Source organism: Cheilinus undulatus, linkage group 19 (assembly GCF_018320785.1).
Source record: "Cheilinus undulatus linkage group 19, ASM1832078v1, whole genome shotgun sequence".
Lineage (NCBI taxonomy): Eukaryota > Metazoa > Chordata > Actinopteri > Labriformes > Labridae > Cheilinus > Cheilinus undulatus.
Window position 1 is genome coordinate 32,504,805 of NC_054883.1, and position 16,299 is coordinate 32,521,103.

General features: G+C 38.1%; 1 protein-coding gene across 4 annotated transcripts in view; it reads right to left on the minus strand.

Moving 5' to 3' along the window:
* The window catches only part of LOC121527230 (nebulin-like), a 96,007-nt gene that overhangs the window by 66,176 nt on the left and 13,532 nt on the right, over positions 1-16,299 (minus strand). For all 4 annotated transcript variants that reach the window (XR_005993384.1, XR_005993385.1, XM_041814085.1 and 1 more), the window contains exons 4-15: positions 16,097-16,198; positions 15,836-15,946; positions 15,500-15,610; positions 15,121-15,231; positions 14,652-14,762; positions 12,086-12,199; positions 10,905-11,015; positions 10,706-10,816; positions 7,059-7,169; positions 6,744-6,854; positions 2,920-3,030; positions 2,707-2,817 (exon numbers count right to left, since the gene is read on the minus strand). Coding sequence is in view for 2 of the 4 variants with exons in the window: in XM_041814085.1 (XP_041670019.1) it covers positions 2,707-2,817; positions 2,920-3,030; positions 6,744-6,854; positions 7,059-7,169; positions 10,706-10,816; positions 10,905-11,015; positions 12,086-12,199; positions 14,652-14,762; positions 15,121-15,231; positions 15,500-15,610; positions 15,836-15,946; positions 16,097-16,198 (1,326 nt within the window). In the remaining 2 variants the exon portion in view is untranslated. The remainder of the gene's footprint in view (positions 1-2,706; positions 2,818-2,919; positions 3,031-6,743; positions 6,855-7,058; positions 7,170-10,705; positions 10,817-10,904; positions 11,016-12,085; positions 12,200-14,651; positions 14,763-15,120; positions 15,232-15,499; positions 15,611-15,835; positions 15,947-16,096; positions 16,199-16,299) is intronic.

Here is a 16,299-nt window from a genome sequence, read left to right on the forward strand (position 1 = left end):
TTTCATGGACCATGTGATCTGATATGAGGATCATGTTAAGTATTCAACCACAGTTTCTATATTCTTATTCAACCCTTAGAGCTGTCAGCTATTTTTGAACCATTGTGTCTCATCTGGACTTTTTGTCTTAAAAATTGTGTCGATCATCAACCCTGTTGGGCACAGCCAAGCTCTAAACATCTTTTTTTCAGGACAACCAGGGCTTTAAGAATACTTGTGTTGCAGTAATGTCCCTGGAATTTTAAAAAAGTTATGGGACTATAAAGACAAGAGAAAAAAACTAATCAGAAATTAAAACCATTTTTATGTATTTAACAGTGCAAACATTAATGACTATGGGTTTTTTGCCCAAACTTGTTCTCTTATCTCTTTGGGACTAAAGAAATAAAAATAGTCATTCTGTGACAAAAAGTCTTCAAAGTATTCACATTTTAACAAAAAATGTCCTTGCGCTTTTGGGAATTTGGGTCATTTTTTAGAGTGCAGTGACTCTGAGGGATACAACACAGCCTCTCTGAGTCTATTTCTTTCTATTATGAGTTATTCAGGTTGTCTTCTTCAGTTTATAAGTCTGTGCAATTGTATTGTTCAGCAAAGCATGACGTGACGACAGAACAGCTTGCCATTGGCATCTTGGGATACCAACAGACAATATGGCGGCAGGCTAACTGCAGTTACGATAGAAACTGAGTTATAATTGGATAAAAAGACGTCTGACATCAGAGTTACTGGTGTGAATTTAATCTTTAAAGATCTGGGAAAGTCAGCCAAGTTCCAGAATCACCAGAAAACATTCTGTCAGAGCTAAGGAGGTGTAAAGAGCGTCATGAGAACGGAACAATGGAGATCTTTCAGAGAGAAAAAAAGTTAAGTGGCTATGATTTACGGTTCAAAAGTTATTCAACTTTGAACAACATGTCTCATCTTGTCACATATGACAACGCCATCCTCAGAGTTACAAAAAAAAGGATGCGATATAAGTTAATAATAATTTTGACTCAATAACAAAAAAAGAAGAAAAAAAACTTTTTGTAAAAAAAAAAACGTAAAGCCTGAAGATGTTACTGTCCATATAAGGAGCTATGTATTATTACTACTGCAATTTACCAAGGGTGTGCCTGCAGCACGGATCCATGCCTAGTGTGCTCTTAGAGTTAAAATGCATTTTAATGTGACTTCACCGTATATTATCACAGATGTCATTGTGACATTCATACTCATGGGACAGGCTTGGACAGGAATCTATAGCCTGATTTAAGCTCCAGTACAGATCAACCACTCTGGTCAAATAAACTTGACTTCAGGCATCAAACATGCTTAGACATACCTCATGTGAGTCTTTCCTTAGACTACTGAGAGATGGGACATCTCAAGATGCATATGGTATATGGATATCTGTTACCTGACACGCCAAACAGACTGTTTAATATATTCATTTCATAGATTTCATATTTATCTGGGTAGGCTTGCTGTCAAGGCATTTGTGAAGTGCAGGACTTATTTAAAAATTCTTGGGAGGTGATTGGACAAACTTTCTGATGTCACAACAACCTACTGATAAACACTACCATAGTTTAGGAACTGTGGATTAAGATGTGGATTAAACGCAGTGGCCAGTAGGGAGAAGAGCTAAAATGTCTTCTCCGCCAAGAGGAGCTTACAGTGTTGCTCTTTGCATTTGTTCTAATAAAAAATTGTGGTCTAGTTTTGTTTAAACTGCTGCCATGCCGATGTCACAACCAAATCAACCGCTGCAAACCCATGCTGAAGCAGGGCTACAGAAGGGCGGAAACATCTTTTCAAGCTTTCAATGATGTTTCTTGCTCTCTTAAACTGCCGCTATACTCCACCAAACTCACCATGAGCAACATGGGAGCTGCTCTTGGCTCACAGTACAGTTAAACCCCGCCCGTAGCTACTGCCTCGTTCTCCTCAAATGATGCTGATTAGGGCTGGGCAGTCAATGGATAATTAGATTAAATTGGAATATGGCCTGCTGCAATTTTCAAAACGTAAAACGTGCAATTTTTTTTATTACCTCAAATTTGTGTTAAATACCTGTTTCACACTTGTTTTTGCAGCAGAGATGTTATGCATAACATATCATTCAATCATTCAAGTGCCATTTTTTTAGAATAGTCAACAAAAATCCTACCTTCTTAAATTTGTACTTTTTTTCATATTAAATATGAGAATGACAAAACCCCTTTGATGCAACATTTCATATCCAGTTGGCAATACAAGTCAAAATTATCAGAATGCAATATTTTTAAAGAATTGTTCAGCCCTAGTTTAGGAATAAAAGAAAATTAAGGAATAATCGTGTATTACATCGCAATCGCAATATTGGGGGGAAACAAATCGCAATTAGATTATTTTCCAAAATCATTCGGCCCTATCGCTGATTGGTCTGAACAGCGTCTGGTTTGCCAAAACCATAGCAGACAAGAGCTTTGCAAGATGGATTTGCCTGATGGCAGATATGGAGTCTAGCCAATCCATCAGCTTTGCAAGATTAGATATCTGCTAAATCTATTTATAGCATTATTTTTATGAATAATCAGTCATAGCTTTATCTCATATTAAAGTGATGAAAGTTCAATTTTGTCCTATGTATGTCAGGAAAGGGAAACTCAGACACTGATATGGGGGACTCTGTCAGATATTAGTAGTAAAATGACTGACATGACATTCAAATGCTGTTACCTCACTGAGCATATCACTCATCTCTCTGGCAAAGCTGGTTTCTGACGTGCCCGGCATCGTGGAGTAAAGGGAGCTGGACATCTCCTTTTTCCCACTTTCTTTGTACTTAATCTGAAAATAACAAACATAAATAATCACTAGCACAGTCTAATTAACATTACTGTCTGTTTAAAATGAAGAAAAACAAAGAGAGAAGATAGAAGTGCTTGGTACCTCACTGAGCAGCTCTCCAGCCTCTCTAGCGTGTTGAGTCTCCAGAGTTTCAGGAAGAAGAGAGTACAAGCAGCTGTTTGCTTCTTTCTTTCCAGCTTCTTTATACTTTATCTGCAGACATAAAAATATCACATTTATCAAGAAAGAAACAGCATCCTATCTGCTGTAAAGGTATAAAAGCCCAACAATAAATCATGTCTGAGTCTCTTTTGAATCAAAAAACTCAAACAGCAGCAGCAGCTAGAATATTACAATAACTACTGATGCTGTTGTGGTGTTTTCATTTAAACATTAATTAGAGTGTACCCATCATAGTAAGTAACTTCAATCATCCTCTGCCTTTAGAAATCAGTTATTTTCGGTTTTATTGGAGGTGATTTTCCATGAAATTGCGGGATGAGTGGGAAGATATGCTTCAGAGAGCTGAAGTGGTTCAAATCGCTTCCTGAGAGTTTTTAAATCTCCTCACAGAGCGGCAGATTTAGCTCAGCCCTCCTCATGTGGGGCTTTCACTGCTTTAGTAAATGTTGAATTTTTACCTCCTGCTGCCCTGGCTGTGAAAAACTGGATGTTCTCTTTCTTTTCAAATTCAAAGGACACATATTTTTAACACCTCTTTCACACATACACATTACTGTCTGTCTGTTTCACACGCCACTATCATGACAAAGAAAGCTTCCTTTGTTTCATCCTGTTGCCCTGCCATGCCAATTACATCCAGTACTGACTGTTCAAAAGCAAAAATTTGCTTAAAAATACATCATTTATTTGGTCTGACTAAGAACTGGAAACACTCTTCTTCATTGGTGTCAAATTTTGCAGCTTGCTGCTGCTGATGTGATTAAAATAAATAAATATCCCCAGTATTGGCTGTGCAAACTCTGCCTCTATCTCATTTTATTCCTTTTATGCACCCTTAATGTTATTGTAAATGTGTTTGAATGATACCTTTTCATCATGAAGGCCAATAAAAGGCTTTTAAATATCCACTAAAAGTTGAAGCTCTCTCTTCAAAAAAAAACAGACATTGAAAAAATTATTTCACCTTGCAGAAAACAGGAGGTTATTGACTGCTCCTGCCTCATTTACCTCATGTTTTATGATTTAATGTATTCTGCAAATGTAAACATGCATCAAAACACAAAACCTCCAGAACACAACACTGAAAAAGTGAGAGATGGCTGTTTTTGGTTTACTAAAAGGACCTCACCATCAAACAAAAGATTCAGGCAGTGAGCCACAAACACCAAGAGACTCATCATCCCAGGATCCTTTACAGCACTTCACACAAGGTGTGAAAAAGACTCACTCTCCTCACTGGAGTAGACAAAGGGAAAACTGAGGGGGTCCATTGGTAATAAAAAGTCCTGTGACACCTCCTCTTTGACCATTCCATCACCTGTAATTACACCACAGTAGCAGACCAGCTGCCTTCAACTGTGTGCTTTGTGCTCCCAGCTTCATGTGAAAGTTTGGCAGAGTCAGTAATCGACTGATATATTGCTGCTAGAAGGTCCATAAGAACCCTGCTCTCTTCTGACAGTTGATTCCTGATGCCACAAGACTTTTCACTTGCTGGAGACACATCAACCATGGAAGAAGCATCCATAGATTAACCTCTGCTTATCCCTGGATCTGGCTGGACATCAGATTCTAATCACAAGTGGTAAAAAAAAAAGTTTGATCTGGGCAGAAATAACTGTAGGAAGCATTTCAGGATTTGTTGAAAGCTGCATTTGTTGTCTTATTGTGTCTGCTTATGTGTTGTTGATTTTACTTTGCTGTGTCCATTTATATCCAGTGCAGTGCCTTCACCTACACAAAAAATAGTGGGACAGCTGTAGAACAAAAATCCGGCCACTGAGGTTTCTGTGTGGTGAAGTTTGCAGACACCTTAAAAAAAGAGTCTCTGTGAAATCCGTCATTTCCATGTGGAGTTTGAGCGTCTACTGTCTACAAAACAGTAACTAAACTCTCAGCCAACAGTGACTGTTGTGAGAAAGACTCAGCTTGTGAGCCGCTCTGCCTGTTAACTTGCTGTCTTTAACTGGGGAGCGTTATCAGTCTAACCAGCAGTCCACAAGGTTTATTAACAGCCCCAGTTCTAAAAAAGGTGGGGTGCTGTGTAAAATGTTAATAAAAATAGAAGTCAGCAATTGTCAAATCTCATAAACCCATACTTCATTCACATTTAAACATACTAGATATTGAAACTGAGGCATTTCACCATTTCCCGGAAAATACTGTCTCATTTTCAATTTGATGGCGGCAACACATCTCAAAAAAAGTTGGGACGGAGCAACAAAAGGGTTCAAAAGTAAGTGGTACTAATGAAAAACAGCTGGAGGAGCATTTTGCCAATAGTTACAATAGTTGTGAACAGGTCAGTCACATGACTGGATATAAAAGGAGCCTTGTAGATAGGCAGAGTCTCTAAGAAGTGGCAGGGGGTCGCCAATCAGTGAAAAACTGTGTCTAAAAATTGTGGAACAATTTCAGAAAAATGTTCCTCAATGTACAATTGCATAGGATTTGAATATCCCACCATCTACAGTCCATAGCATCATCAAGAGATCCAGACAATGTGGAGAAATCTCTGTGAGCAAGGGACAAGGTTGACGGTTAGTATTAGATGCTGGTGATCTTTGGGCCCTCAGAGGCCACTGTATTAAAAACAGGCATGATTCTGTACTGGAAATCACTGCATGGGCTCAGGAATACTTCCAGAAATCATTGTCTGTCAACACAGTTGGCTGTGCCATCCACAAATGACAGTTAAAGTTGGATCATGGAAAGAAGAAGCCATATGTGAACAGGATCCAGAAACACAGCTGTCTTCTCTGTGCCAAAGCTCATTTAAAAAGGACTGAATTCCTGGCTCAGTTCTAACGCCTGTATCTCTGACGGTATGGGGTTGCATTAGTGCCTATGGCATGGGCAGCTTACACATCTGGAAAGGCACTATCAATGCTGAAAAGTAGAGAGAGGTTTTGGAGCAACATATGCTCCCATCAAGACAACGTCTCTTTCAGGGAAGGCTTGACTATTTCAGCAAGACAATGCTAAACCACGTACCACATCCATCACGACAGCATAGCTTCACAGGAGAAGAGTCTGGGTACTGAACTGGGTGCTGCAGTCCAGAACTTTCAAAAATAGATAAGCAAAGAAGACCTAGAACTGTTGAGCAGCTAAAATCCTACATCAGAAAACAATGGGACATCACTCCTCTCCCAAGACTCTAACGACGGGTCTCCTCACTTCCCAGACGTTTACAGACTGTTGTTAAAAGAGGGGATGCTACACAATGTGACACATGACCCTGTTTCTACTTGTTTGAGATTTGCTGCTGCCTGAAATTCAAAATGAGCTAATATTTTTAATGAAATGGTCAAATGTCTCAGTTTCAACATCAGATATGTTGTTTGTGTTCTATTGTCAATATAATATGGGTTTGCAAGATTTGACAATCATTGACTTCTGATTTTATTAACAGTTTACACAGTGACCCAACTTTTTGGAACTGGGGTTGTATTTGGTATACTTTTCATTTCTTTTTAATGCACCTATGACCTTTCTAGAGGGAAGACGTTAAAATGCTGAAGTGCTTGCACAAATCACTTACAGGTGTAATTACAGCCTGTTTTCTTGCTGTCTTCTTAAGTAACCTACCAGGGCAAGTTTTAAAGCTTTTTTATTTCTGTTACTTGGACCTGAAGATGTTTTAATTTGGGGCTGAGGTTTAAAATACCCCAGCACCTCATAAATATGTTCTTTAGCTATTTTTAACTTATAAAATGGTGTCATTCTGTGATGTCCTGTACCTCGCTCTGCAGGTCAGACAGCTGCTTGGCCAGCTGCATCTCTGTGGTCTCTGGGAGCTGATGGTACAAACTGCTCTGAATCCTCTGCTTCAGACCTTCTTTATACTTCACCTGTAGGAGACAGGAGGGGATCAATGCACTGGACATGAATGCTGACGTTGCTTTATCTTGCTGACAACAGATACACGCATGAAAAAGCCTTCAGGTTGATTTTAAATTCTGAGCTTTTACAAAACAAAAACATTATCCACAGAATGGCGTCCATGACGCGACGTTTTTATTATAATGTTAAAATGTCAGAGTGAAACTAAATACCTCACTCTGCAGGTTTGACACCTCTTTGGCGTGCTGGGTGTCGATGGTTTCAGGCATCACGGAGTAAAGGTTCATGCTCATATCCTTCTTACCATCCTCTTTATACTTCACCTGCAACAATGAAATAACACAAGCACGTAATTTAAAAAGTTAGGCAACACATAATACGAAATTCCTCATGGCTTTTAAACATAAGAATAGTATGCATAATTTATTCAAATTAGTGTTGAACAGGTTTTTAGGGAGCCCTGTTTTGTGTTTAAGCTTGTTCACATTAACAGAAGCTTTTATCCTGGTTTTCCTGGTTATCTGGAGAAGTCTGAAAGACAAAGATTAGTGTTAGTGTTCATTTGGCGGCTATTTGAAATTGAAACTAGTCTTTGTCTTAAAATTGAAATGCCCTTTAGTTTAGGTCAGTCATTTTCACTCTGTATTTTTAATTAATGTAAATGTAAAACCCTAATTTTAATGCACTATCAATACTTTAGCTACATGCAGGCCCTCCCCAGTTCTAAATGATTGATGATGTCAATACGTGTGTTGGATCGGTAGCATTGGTGCTAGCGTCCTGGCTAACAGTTACCTCATGTTGGAGCTGAAAAGCAACTTTTTCAGAGCATTAATATAGTGTTTGCTCTTTTTACCCATTTTAGCCACTTTTTTGCAGCCCATATCTGCATCTTTTGCCCCATTTTTTTGCCATTTTTGCAACATCTTTGTTGCCCCTTTTCACTCATATTGCCACTTTTCTGCTGCTTTTAGCCAATTTTTGCCACTTTTCATGAGGCATAAAAGTGCCAAAATTGGACAGAAAGTCCAAACACCCTTTTTGCAACCTTTCATCAATTTTTTGGCTTCCTGTTGCCAGTTTTTGTCAATTTCTGCCACATTTTTTGCCACTTTTTACCCATTTGTTGCTGCTTATTGCCCTTTATGACAGTTTTCACCCACTTTTTGTCCCTTTTAGCCAATTTTTGCTACCTTTAACCAATTTTTGCCATTTCTTTGCCACTTTTATGCCACCTTAACCATTTTTCACCACCTTTTATCCATTTCTGCAACTTCTTTTTACCACATTTTGCCAATTGTTGCCCTTCATGCCACTTTCACCCATTTTCTTGTCTCTTTCAACAATTCTTTTTTCTGTTTTTAAAATGATACTATTCTCTCATAGTAAAGTTATCTAATTTTTTCTATTCTGTTTCTGGCATCCTGATGTTTGTGACATTATGGCCAAGCAATGAAGTCTCTATTACTTTCCATGTCGTTTAGTTCAGTGTACCACTTCACATTTTTAACAAAACCACTGAAGAAGTAATTCTGCTTTAGGGAAAAGAGGTTTACATTTAGAACAAGGCTGTACTGTGCTAAAAATTCATGTTTTGTTGCTTTGATAAGAGTGGTTATTATTCAGGTTAAAAATAACTTAGAAAAAACTTTCACATAACTTAAAAATAAAAGCTTACATTTTTGGTGGACCATGATTTTGCTGACCTCTGGACCCCCTCAGTTTGCCTAGGCCTGAGAAAGCTCTCCCCTTTATTAATTCTTATTGGTCTACATAGCTACATTAGTTACATAGTTTATAAAGTGAACGTAGCTTTGCCAGCTTTAGCTACATTAGCTAGCTAGGTTATCTATGTAGCTAACATAGCTTTCTTAACTTCAGTCCTAGCTTCTTTAGCTTTGTCAGAATGTTTTCATGGAGGACGAGCTTTTTTCCTGTAATCAGCTGGTTCTCTCAGCTTTATTACCATTTTGTAATCAGGTTTTGCAGATCAGGTTTTAAAATTTTAACTTTTGGCATCCTAACACTCATCCTAACCAGAGGTTTAATCTGATTTTATTTTGAAACTTTAGGGTGTATTTCTGTTCTGACAGATGGTGCGTCTCATGTGTTCGTCTGATAAGGTGAGATCTGCTGTCTGCAGCCAGACTGTCTTGGTAAGCCTGCACCTTGTAACAGTTGAATGGTGTAATGTACAGTGCTTAACAAATTTATTAGACCACCCTAACCCTAATCAAAGTAAGGTTTATGCCACAGCTGCCCTAAATTAACAGCATTGGTAATTACTAAAATTATTTTTTATGTTTCTGCAATGGCTAATACACCAATATGTAGAAGCTCTTTAACTGAAATGATATTTTTAATGCTAAAATATAGTTATTATTGTTATCCATGAATTTTCATATTTACTGATCTACAAAAAAACTGAAAAAATATTAAAGTGCATTAATATTTCTTGATTAAAATGGCAAATTATAGTTATTTACTTGCATTCCTGAACAGAAATGAGTTTTAGTGTTTGAATGTTATGCCTGATTAATTTCTGACTTCTCAGAGAAGCCCAGTGAGCTGGCTCAAATTTGGGTGAATTCAGTTTGAAATCCCTCATTCCTGTTCAAAATGGTAAAATGTGGAGAGCTCACTGAAAATGAAAGAGACCGCATTAAAGCACTTCATGATACTGGATGGTCTTTGAGACAAATATGACAGGTGGTCTAAAACATTTGTTAAGCACTGTACCTTTAAGGCATACTGTGTTGCTGAGTTACCAGAGGAGCACTTGAAGGTTCTTTGAGGGATGCAGCCTTTAATCAAGCTCCTGATTTCCTTTATGCCCCTCAACAGTAGCATAAGCATTTGCATAACTACTTTTTTCTCATTTATGATGAAACAGAGGCTGAAGAACTAGGTTTTATAAGGTTGATGTGTTGTTTCTAAAAACAAAAGACACGTGTGGTCTGGAAACCCCTCACATGTGTGGTTGTGCTCCTTTGGCAAGCTTTATTTGCACCACTGCGCTTAAAAACACAAGAACCAAGAACCCCAACTGTTACAGGCAGCAACCTCGAGTGACATTGCTGCCCTTGCAGAAAAAAACAGTACGTGTGTATTCGTCTATTACAACCTCACAATTATCGCCGTAGGCTGATAACACGGTTACTATCTCTAGCAGGTGAAAACAAAAGCTACACAGATGGGATGGTGGGATGTCTTCTAAGCCTCAGTTTCTCAGTATATCTCCTCAGTTCCACTGTCCTATCTGATTCAAGGCATAAAAGCCACAACAATAAAATCTTTAAAAAGTTACAGCTGCACAGAAACTGCATGTTGTGGGTTTGGATAAACCTAAATGAACTCATCACAAAAAACAAAAAAAACAAACAAAAAAAACAGTTTAAACCTTTTTTACTTGTAGGAGACCCCCAAAATACTGGTGCAAGATTTAAACCAGATTTTAAGGTAATCCGTCATTGGTGTTTTTGTGACTATAACACTTTATATCACACTAAAACAAATGCAGAAGGGTATATGCAGCTCTACATGTCCAACACCTGTATTTTGTGAGCTCAGACTTTTTTAATCATCAGATGACTTTTAATGAAAGAAGTCATTTCATGGTCAAATAAGAATCTAAATATGCCTGATAAAAACAAGAAGTTTGAGTGGACAGATTTTAAAGGACATGTTAATGGCTTTAAGCTTCATCAATCCATAGGAGCACTTCCAACACTTATGTACATTACATATGTTTATTTAGCTTAGAGGTCTAAAAATATCAACTTCCCCCTAACAAATAGATGCAAATTTGACCATTAAACCTTTCATTATGATCTCTGCAATAGTATACTGTTGTACGTACGTCACTGAGCAGCTCAGACACTTCCCTGGCGTGAGCCGTCTCCAAAGTGTCCGGTAGAAGAGAGTATAAACACGAGTTCACGCCTTTCTTGCCTGCTTCCCTGTATCGCGTCTAAATAAACACACAAAAACACACATTAGAGTATCTATAGTTTTAAGACAGATCAGATTTAAAAGAGTCAGAGGCTCTGATTTCTCACCTGGCTCTGCAGCTCAGCAACACCTTTGGCAAACTGGATCTCAGCCGTCTCTGGGAGCTGAGAGTAGAAACTCTGGGAGAGGCTCTTCCTGCCACCTTCTTTATATTTACTCTGAGAGAGGGCAGAAAGATCTGTTGGTAAAGAGCTCCTGTTGTTCAAATGATGCCTCTATCAACCACTTTTTACACCCCTTTTTGCCCATTTTACCACAGTTAACCCATGTTTGTCAGTTTATATCATTTTTTTTCACCCCCTTCCACCTAATTTCCACCAGTTTTTTGCCCTTTAAAGCCATTTGAACCCCTTTGTTATCCACTTTTTGTGCCAGTTTTTGCCACTTCAATCCATTTTTGGTTATTTTTTGCCACTTTTATCTAATTTTTCCTACTATTAACCCATTTATGTTCTTTAAAACTCCAATTTCACCACCTTTCCTACCATTTTTTGCCACTATATACCAATTTTAGCCATTTTAAGCCATTTTAATTATGTTTTTAACAAAAGTTATTTTCATTTAAAGAAGGCAAAATGAATAAATAAAGATATTTGTTTCTTTGATAAGCTTGGTTATTATTCAGGTCAAAAAGGGTTTTCACAGCTTAACCTCACAATGGACCATGGTTTTGCTGACCTCCATGGTCCCAGAAACCTCCCCCTTTATCCCCTTGTCTTCATATGACTATTTGTGAATGTTCCTGGCTGTTCAAACGCCTTCAGGTACAGTGGGGGTTTCCAGTCTCCGGCACCTTTATTTTGAGGGTCACGAGCTGAAAAGGTTGATAACCACTGCTCTACATGACTCTATATCCTCAGATAGCTTGAATAGTTCTGACATTATGGCTAATAATCAAATCTGAAAAGCAGCATAGACTGAATGATGTTGAGGATGTTGAAGGAAAGCTTTCTGTTATCTATCTGTTGACTTGCCTTTACTTTAATTTAAGCTGCTATAACTGCATAAGCCTACACTGGGTATTAGCAAAGCATTTCTACCTTACCTAACCTCATCCATCTTGCCATATCTATGGTCTGCTCAATCTAATCCAAATTCCAGGCTGTTTCTGATTAAATAAAGTCAATTCCCGAAGTAAAATGATGGTATGAGCTTAACATATGGACTTGTACATTTGAGATACATCTCAAAACTTTTCTATACACTAGTAAAAATTCATGTTTTGTACCTCACTCTGCATCTCGGTCATCTCTCTGGCAAACTGGATCTCTGTTGTGTCTGAAAGCTGAGAGTAGAGTGAGGTCGGAGCTCCTTTAACCAGCAGCTTAGGCCGATAGTTCACCTGTACAGAAACACAAGAAGACAGAGAGACACAGTGTTAGTATCTTGGGTTTAAAATCCTAGCTGTGCTTTAGAGAAAACTGTTCTTATACCCAAGAACTTCATATTGATTTTGTCTGACAAAACTACATACAGGTTTCTTTCAAAGAGAGATCTTTGGTTGGAGAGTTTGATTTGATTATTACTTAAAGATCTGACATTACTCTCTTCAAAGCTTCCAGACTCCATTGCCAAAAACAGTCATTTTACACTGAAGAAGACAGCCACAAAGAAGCGCTGCTGGTTAACCACTGCCATGTTGGAAAAGTCTGCCATAGTAACAGTGAGACTTTGATGTTTGAAATGATTGGTTTGATACAGTGCAAGTTTTGGCAAATAGTAGCACAAACAAAATCGGATGAATAGAGACAGCAGCGCCTGCTTATTAAAAATGGTCTAGCAGCGTTGAAGAGAGAGATTTTGCAGCTGGTCTTGGTTTTGACACCAGGAGGTTCTTAATCAAAGCGATAATAACAGATGCAGGTAGAGATACCCTGCTAAGCTCTGCCCACCATCACTGTTCTTGTTTTGAATTGAGGGAGCTATGCAACAAAAACTACACTCTTAAAGGTGTATTTACTGAAAGGCAAACCACTGTTTTGGCATCAGGGCTGTATTTCAGATAATGAGGGAGAAAAGCTGTTAAAATTGTTCTTTCTGGTTCATGCTGCATGCTACTCACAAAGCATTCTGCATTTTTTGGCATTTTATGACTTTATTAACAGATGTAGGACAGGATGCAAAAGTGGGGGATGACATCGGGAAAGGAGCTGTACTTGCACCAAGTCTTACAGGGCACCAAAGAGGGAACCTTGTCAAATGTTGGTTATTAACAGCACTGGTTCCCAACTTGGGGTCCAGGCACCCCTAGTATTATAATATATTAGGGCCATCCTAAAGATTAAAAAAACAGATGATCAATTAATTTTTTTTTTGAAAAAAAAACTTTAAGTTTTTGAAGTTTGAAAGTTTGATATTTACAAGAAACCGACCCAGAATTTAAGACTTTTTAAAGTTTTAAAGTTGGGCGTCATAAACTAAAAATTTCAAGTTTATAAAGTCATAAATTTAAAACATTATGAAGTTGTAAATCAACAAGAAACCAAACAAAACCAGAGGTTGGAAATCCCAATTTTACAGAAATGTCTCTTCTTAGCCCTGAGGATAATGATAATATTAAGATTCTTGGCTAAAATCACTAGTATTTCCTTTTTTCTCCTATTTCAGATCCAGTAAGACGTCCAAATTGATTAGGCACTCCACTGAAGTACTTTTGCAAGGAAAACAGATTCATCTGAAGAATTTTATTCCATAACCTGGCTATTTCCTCCACTATAAACTCAAAAAAATCTAGGTGTTGGTTCATGTACTCTTCCAGTCAAAGATTTATTGATTTTTTTAAGATAAATTTACAGTTAACAGATAGAACTTTTGGCATAAACTTCCTAAGTAAGTAGGCCTATTATGTTACGATTTTGTCAGTGAAAATTAAAATTGCTGGTTATTTTTCCTATTTGGTCCTTGGGAGGGATTAGCTTTCCTAGGATAAAAGTAGGAGGGCCCTAAGGAAAAAGGTTGGGAACCACTGACTTACAAGGTACCAAAGGGCATTTTGTCAAAATTTGACAAATGGAATGCAAGATTGCCACATTTTTCCTCTGAAGGGGGCCACAGAAGATGGCACTTTGTCAATTTTGGCCACTTAGAGAGCACCCAAGAACACAATTTCTCAATTTTTCTCTGCTTAGAGGTCCTCTAGGAGTGGCAATAGCCCCCTCTTTTCCCTCTGAGTCCACTAGTGCTTATAACCATAGCATAGAATTATCCTGGTCCATCACAGTTAAGCAGGACAAAAGAAACCAAAGCAACAGAACAGCATCATCACTACGTTGCAGTCGTTGACTTAACATAAAGTAATTCCATGCTGATGATAAACAAGCAGTGGCTGTGATGGATGCACTGTCACAGCCTCCATATCCAGATGCATCCTACTCCTATCTGAATAATTTAAAATTTCTCTGGTTTTGAGGAATGTTAGAAATGTTTAAGCTGATGAAAGAGCTCAACGACATATGAGTATTCTTTTTAAAAATCAACATTGAATTTTGAGTGCAAAAATTCTACATAATGTACCTTTAAGATCAGCATATCAGAGGCAAAAAAAGCACCTTAAGGTGTTTTATGTCGCTATTAATGCGACTGGCTTCAAGGTCACTGGCTTCAACAACCTACAGGAAAAACTCTGTATCATACTTATCATCCTGTATTTAACATTAAAAATTTTAATACTGAACCCCTTAAAATAGGCTCTGAGTACATGGAAAAGCTCATCAGATCCATTTGATGCTATTATTTCCATATTTCCAACTTGCCCATGTGTCCTAGTTTTTACTTGTGTACATGTGTTTGCTTACCTCACTCTGCAGCTGTGAAACCTCCAGAGCGTGCTGTATTTCTGGAGTTTCAGGGAGCTGGGAATAGAGGGAGATAGAGGCCTTTCTCTTCCCTTCTTCTTTGTATTTTTTCTGAGAAAAAAAAAGAGAAATTAGATTAGATTGTATAAGACTAAATACAAATGAAAATCATTACCTTAAATTCTCTTTCAGACATTTTTTAACCAGACCTTTTTCAACACAAAAAAATTGATATCTCATTTTATCTGTCAGTGTCTCTGGGGATTACTTTGACTCCTCCTAAACTTTAGATCTAAATTCTGTGTTTGCTTTCTGTGTTTACTTCATTTGATGCCCTCAGAGCCTCATGGAGCCTGCAGCTGCAGCATCAGATAAACTCTCCACGTTGATGCCCGGACTTGAAATAACTGATGAAATATGTTGAAACACAGCTGCTGTTTAAGTCAGGATGAGTATCGTGTTGGAGTACCTCGCTCTGGAACTCGTGAACGGCCTTGGCGAGCTGCATCTCCAAGGTTTCAGGAAGCTGAGAGTACAAACTGGTGCTCATCTCCTTCTTTCCTTCCTCCTTGTATTTATTCTGAAGAGCAAAGTGGAAGTTTACTGGGATAGAGACTTCAACAGAAACATCACTTTAATGAAATCTAAACACCCTTAAATCACCATAAACAACCTACTCACTCAAATGTTTTTATCCATTGGGTTTTTCATTCTATAAATCTATCCATCCACCTATTCATTCAACATCTGGAGCCATCCATCTGTAGATCTATCATTAATCTTTCATCCATCCATCCATCCATCCATCCATCCATCCATCCATCCATCCATCCCCCCCCTGTCTTTACCTCACTTAGCATCTCAGTCAGCTCTTTAACAAACTGTGTTTCTGTTGTTTCTGGCAGCAGAGAATAAAGAGAGGTGGAGATCTCTGTCTTCATGTTTCCTTTGTATTTGACCTGAAAATAAACAAACAACTTTGTAAACAGCAAAATCATGCTCCATTTTCTCTGAAACCATACAAAAACATGAACTTCCATCTAATCTTTACATTTTTTGGGGTAGAATAGCCACCCAGGTCTTAGCTGTATAGTTAAAGACATTATTTCATATGAGAATATTTTAAAGTTAATGTTTAAAATGACTGTGTGATTTCCTTCTCCTTTAAATTTTTATATCCTTACCTCACTGAGCAGCTCTGAGGCCTCTCTGGCTCGTTGGGTCTCAGGAGTCTCAGGCAGGATGGAGTACAGAGACATGGATGCCTCCTTCTTTCCCTCTTCTTTGTACTTTGACTGAAAAGTGAATACATTTAAGCAAAATGATTACTATCTTTGTAAAGACCAATTCCAGACCTTAAAATAAGGCTGTTTTACTGGAACGGGTTCAATGAGAGCCCTCTGAAATACAGGAGTTTAATCATGTATGTTGTTCTGAGTGCAGACCTCAGATATGACGGCGCTGATATTCTTGGAGTGGATGAGTTCGGCTCCTGGGACAAACATACTCTGTCCCCTCATCTTCTCAAAGTCCTCTTTATACTTCACCTGCAGAGAGGAGGACACAGTAAAATGTGAGTGTCTTTATATCTCATGCAGGATGAACTCCTGCTGAACTTCTGCTCCATCCCTGGGAGGGATATTTTGTT